The 6,000-nt window shown below is 40.6% G+C and overlaps 1 protein-coding gene across 1 annotated transcript; it reads left to right on the forward strand.

Moving 5' to 3' along the window:
* Positions 1 to 343: 343 nt before the first annotated feature.
* On the forward strand, positions 344 to 5,620 carry LOC139284422 (lactoylglutathione lyase-like). Its single transcript, XM_070904689.1, has 6 exons — positions 344 to 482; positions 2,835 to 2,917; positions 3,114 to 3,254; positions 3,501 to 3,568; positions 3,963 to 4,052; positions 5,171 to 5,620. Exons 1-6 carry the CDS (start codon positions 414 to 416, stop codon positions 5,260 to 5,262), a joined length of 543 nt encoding a protein of 180 aa, XP_070760790.1. The 5' UTR covers positions 344 to 413; the 3' UTR covers positions 5,263 to 5,620.
* The last annotated feature ends 380 nt before the right edge of the window (positions 5,621 to 6,000 follow it).

Below are 6,000 nucleotides of genomic sequence, written 5' to 3' on the forward strand. Positions count from 1 at the left end.
TGTTATGATCATTCATAGCATATTTATCCATACATACATACCTACCTAAAGAATAACTGCATTTTCTTTGTTCTTGCTGTTACTATGATTTTTCCAAATAGATCATAAAAGCTTCATGAAATTCAGGAATGAATAGTTATGTTAATAGCATTTGATTTGATTCGATAGGCCATCCTATGTCCAATATCCAATCAGTCTTAATTAAAGTCCTTAAGGCTCTTCTGAAGTGTCAGTGACCCACAGTTTTGCCCTGTAATCAGTACCACATTCCTGTTGTTGTCGTCAACGTGCCTTTTATTTTGAAAGCTGGTACCGGAAGCTCTCTCTGTTGAAATTCCCTGAGCGGAATCCCACTCCGTCAGTCCGCCCCGCCGAGCTGCGGTCAAGCTTTTACCGTCTGTTGAGCGACAAAAATGAGCGACAAAGGCCTGTCAGACGAGGCAGCGGCGACAGCTTGTAAAGATGGAGACCCAATTACTAAGGTAAGATGATTGTTGTCCCTGTCGAAGTTGAAGGAAACTTCTACCAGACACTCAAACCCAGCCAACCCAACAGGCCGACGACTCCCAGACAGGTTAACCTGGCTATGCACATTTGCGTCCATTATCGGACACGTTTTTCTTCTGGAAACATGGGTTGGTCACCCGGCGGCAAGTGACTCGGTTGTGTTAAACATGATTAAAGCTTATGGCGAGCGTTGGAGCGACGTACACATTTCAGGTAACAAATGTGTGGTGGTGTTGTTATAGGCTGTCGCAAGCTAGCTAACTTACAGCCGGACTTTCTCGCGTGGAAAGAGACTCATTCCAAACTTGGTGGACAAGCTGAGACGCAGTTCATCGAAGCATGCAAGCATGCGTAGTGAACAAGTGAGTTCGTACTCACAAGAAAGCTAACCTTACTTCAGACCTGGGACTGACACTGCTCATGTCTTGTCCCCACTCTTGTATTTTTTTTTGGCAAGATGTCTGTATATTTATTCCCCAACATATTGATTCAGAATTTTCCCTTTTCTATGAAGATGTGTTGTTTGGCTTTTTTCCTTACTCTTCCACCAAAGGAAATCAATACTTTATCATCAAGTTGATTTTATTACTTCAAAATCAAAATCTCATATTCGTAGTTTTCCATTCACAAGCCATCTTTCTTAATGTTTGAAAATGCATTCAAACAATACATTACATCAGTCCTATATTTTAAAAATAAGAAAGCTATTAAAACCTTGAATTTATGTAGGCCCTACCCTGTATAAACATTTTTTTTGTGAGATGATTTATGATTTCTGTCAGTTCTGATCCCCTGACATTATCTGTTTATGTATTTTCTATATGTTCACCAAGCAGTTTGTTAATAAAAATGTTGTGTTATGCACGGTCAGACCAGAATATACTCGCATAGGCACCATTTAACCATACATGCTATTGCCCTCACTGTCTGACACTGCCCTGACACTCGCTGCCACTCATTCAACTTCCCCACCTACTGTGCTGCCTATCTTCTTTCATTATACATAGAAAGTATGTAAATACACTGCACAGTAACATAAACAATCGATAGGTCAATATAACCTATATATAACATCCATAGAAACCGCTCTTGCACCTCTGCCGTCTGTCTGCTCAGAGTTTTTGCCACATAATCACGGATTTGCCATAATATGACCAAATGCGCTACCCCTGTGTCATCCCATCAGCCCTCTTGAAGTTTTGAAGCTCTGCCAGATGTAATGAATTTAGCTACAAGTTGGCAAAGCTGTTTCTGTTTGGAACATAAGGGAGAAATGGCTTTTACTGCAGCAGTGTTCATGGGGTTGCTATGCATGAGTTGATACTTTTTTTTACACTGTGAAGAGGCACAGGAAAGGGGAACACTGGCTAACCACAGAGATAACACTCAACTGTGAAACACATGCACACTTTTGGATGTCATACACTTAAAACAGCCAAATATCAGGAACAGGGTGAAAACCAGTGGCCCGTTTCACCAAATTTGCAAGTTTCAGTTTGTATGAGATCATTTCTTCTCGCATTAGTTTTGACACATTTCACTAATCAAAATGCACACCATACTCCTGACCCACGCATGGGCCCAAGACATCCCTGCAGGACTCTCAAATTGATTTACAATTTTCAAGAAATGTTGTCACAATTTGCCATGTGCTTGTAAGTAATGCTCGCAAACACGTTTGTGAAATGGGCCCAGTATAAATGTCAGGACATCATCAGAGTTCAGCACAGGCATGGCATGTAAAACTTGTTTTTGCATGGGAAACGAGGAAGTAAATGTAACGCACACAAGCAGGCCTGCTCAGTGTTGTAGAATTGACGAGGATGTGGTGATTATTTGAGTTGAATGCGCTTGGTTGCACAGAGGTGCAGTTTGGCTGAAATCCCTTTTCACAGGCCAGTGCCAACAGAGCCCCAGAGAGATCTTCTTGCCTGCAAACAAATGTGTTGTGGAGGCCTCTCTGAGCTTTCTAACTCCGTGTATTTTCATTTTTCCTGTGGTAGCAGGGTCTGGAGTTTTCAGGCACACACAGTAGATATGCACATGTACTCACAGGGCTAATGTGAGCTTTTGTAATTGTTTGTGTTCAACTATTTTTATTATCTATTTGTGCATTGGCTGGTGAATGGCCACAGTTTGTGTCTGAGTAACCTATTAGATCTGTGGCTCACCTACAATAATTATAACCCGGAGAAGTGTTTTTAGCAGTGCTACATTTCAGACGATAACCCACCATCCTGTAATCTTTGAGTCAAATAGTCAGTAACATTATTGAGCCATCACAAAGTGTTTCGTATGTATAATGTTGGTTCATTTCTGTGTCTTAGGACTTCATGATGCAGCAGACTATGCTGCGGGTTAAAGATCCAGTTAAATCCTTGGATTTCTACACCAGAATCCTGGGCATGACGTGAGTGTGGGCTTCAATTCAACTCTTAATACATCTTTATTTCTACAAATGATTCCCTGACACAATGAATGCTAAATGTTTTAGGAGCTGGTTTTGCGTGTGTGTATTATTGGGGCCACTTCCTGTACACAAACTGGATTCTGTGACTAAAGGAGTGGTTTTCTCTCTTTTCTCTCCGGTGTGCAAAATCTTCCAGGCTCCTGCAAAAGTTTGACTTCCCCTCCATGCGTTTCTCTCTCTTCTTCTTGGGCTACGAGGACAAGAAGGAGATTCCTACAGATGTGAAGGAGAAGACGGCCTGGACCTTTTCCAGGAGAGCCACCATTGAGCTGACACAGTAAGGGGCTATGTCCTGGAATTAGTTTGATCACTTTTGAAACAAAATTACTTTACTGCACATACAGTTAAGTCCCATTTCCTGTTCCACCATTGTCTTACTGTGCAGGGTGGTGGAGTATTTTTGGAAATCAGCTTCTTGTGTATTTTGAGAAAGTCTCAAAGTTTTCTCTCCTTCCTCTTTCTTCTTCTTTTCACTTGCTCTCGTACCTCTTGTATCCCTCCTCTCGTCCCTCCTGTCTTTCAGTAACTGGGGCTCTGAGTCTGACGAGAGCCAGTCTTATCACAATGGAAACTCAGATCCACGTGGCTTTGGTAAGTTAGATTATTAGTTTGTTAGTTTCACAAACAGACAGGAAAAACCAATGTTCATGGAAAGTGAGATTTACAAGTCCAAGACTTTGTTGTCCCAAAAGAAAAAAGGTTTTCTTGTATGAGGGCATACAATAAATGATTGCATGGACTTGAAATATAGGAACACACAGTAATATCATTAAACACACTCTTGGTTTAACGGTAACATTTTTGTATTCCTTCTTAATACATAGTTTTGCTTTTAACTGTCATGTTTTAAGGATCTACTCTTGCTTCTTGTCTGTTAGTATTTGAGGATACGTGCACGTACATGTGTAGTATGTATCAGCTCACAGCATCTGTGTAACTGTGGATTTAAAGTGAAGTATCTGTTTGTCTACCTGACATTTAACAGGACACATTGGAATTGCAGTTCCTGACGTCTACGCAGCCTGCAAATTGTTTGAAGAGCAGGGAGTCACATTTGTCAAGAAGCCAGATGATGGTAAGATGTGAAGTGTTTGTGATTATGAGGGCCATAGACACGTTAAAAAGATAAAACTTGGCAGGCTTTTTAGTGGGGGGGTTTTCTCCACCTTTTACATTTCTTTCTCCATTTACCTTTTTAGTTTGCTCGTACTCTCAAAATGGAAAATAATGGAAATTAGGGCTGAAACCATTTTTTCAAGTAAAGAAAAATCCTTGATTTCAATCATCTTTCATATTTTCTAAAAGCTGACGCTGTGTATTGTCACTGCTAACTGAAAGAGTAGAAAAGACAAAAGTGTGAAGAAACAGGCAGTAAGGGCTAAAATATACCACAGTAGAAGCAAGAATTGGCTTTCTTAGGCTGCATTATGACCAAATTGGGCATTGCAGGGATTAGCCTGGGGCTGTGCGGCGGTGTGGGAGCTCTGGAGCTCCGATGTCGGGTTGTGTTTCTCCAGATTTCTCCTTCTAGGTCAATAAAAATTCTAGATTCTGTGAATATGGAAATTTTGTTCATTCCTAAAGTTTTCCTGCTGGACACAAGACGTCTCCTACTTCACTGTCCAGTCCATTGTCAGTGTATGTGCACTGACAGCTTCACGTTTCTACATTACACTTGTATAAATTGAACATTGGACTAGATTTTCACTCAGCGCAGAGAAACTTTCCACTTTCAGCAGATGAATGTGAAAACCTCCTTCTAGTGTCAAACTCTGCACATACACCATTCTGCAGGGTGGAGCCCAAACATCCAAGTGTAGGAACAAGAAGAATAACATTTTTTAGTGGAGGGGAACTTTATATATCTATTATTATTGTTTTCACATCGGGTCGGTGGGCCGTTGTTCAAGGCAGCTTGAACAGAAATCTTCTTGAATGCACTAAAATGTACTGTTGTTCTTTTCTGCGCTGTACAGCTTCAGTTTCATTCACTTCACCACAAGAATATTTAAGCAATACATATGGTGAATGCAGATTTCCATAAACTTTAAACAAATAATCAGAGGTATTTGTGCTTGCTCACCTGCCAAGTAAGTGACAAAAGATACTTATTTTGTATTGTCATTGTTGTTTATTCATACAGTATTAACAATTCCTTTTCCTTCCCCCTCCCTTATCTTATTTTCTCCTCAGGTAAAATGAAAGGCTTGGCCTTCATTCAGGACCCTGATGGATACTGGATTGAGATCCTGAGTCCTAACAATATGGTGTCCATTACCTCCTAAAAACTGTGACAACGTGCTACCTGCTGCAGTGCGTACAGGCCAGACGTGCTGTCGCTTCACTGGGAGAGCAGAACGTCAGGCTTTAGCGAGGAATTTAGCAACATGCGCCAGAGAGCTGTGGGGAAAATGGAGCGGGATCACTTGCACAATGGCCATCAGTGTGCCCTGGTATGGGCCGGACTAATATTGGACAGTTGATGAGCAAATAGATTAGATACCCGAGTTATTGCTATGAATAGCAACTACTTTGTGTAGCTGTTGACTTTGTCTCCCATCATCAGTTTGTATGTGTCTTCAAAGAGTGATGCTGAAGAAAAGCAGTATTACTGTGTAATAAATATGAAAGCCACCGTTCAAATGGAATGCTTTTGTCATTTCTTTTAGTTTTGAGAGACAAAACAAAAAGTAATTGTCTTTTCGCCAGAACACTCAAGTCCAAGGGATCACAATTATTATTGTAGCAAGCAACACGAAGACGTGGTGGTCGGGGTCTTTGTCACAGTGAAGTCCATAAAGGAAGAAATGGGGTATACAGTTTTCAGAAGTCGTCTTTGTAAAGTCACATCTGAAACAAAAGAATATTGTTTTAAAATGTGGTTTATTTACCACCTCCATCAGCAAAAACAGTTTCCATGTAATTTTGAAGCAGACGAGACCATTCTGCTTTGATTAGTGAAAAATCGGGGCTGGAAAAAGAAAAATTCACTCTCAAAATAATGTTTAAAATATTTAATTTGT

The sequence above is a fragment of the Enoplosus armatus genome, chromosome 1 (assembly GCF_043641665.1).
Source record: "Enoplosus armatus isolate fEnoArm2 chromosome 1, fEnoArm2.hap1, whole genome shotgun sequence".
NCBI classification, from domain to species: Eukaryota; Metazoa; Chordata; class Actinopteri; order Centrarchiformes; family Enoplosidae; genus Enoplosus; species Enoplosus armatus.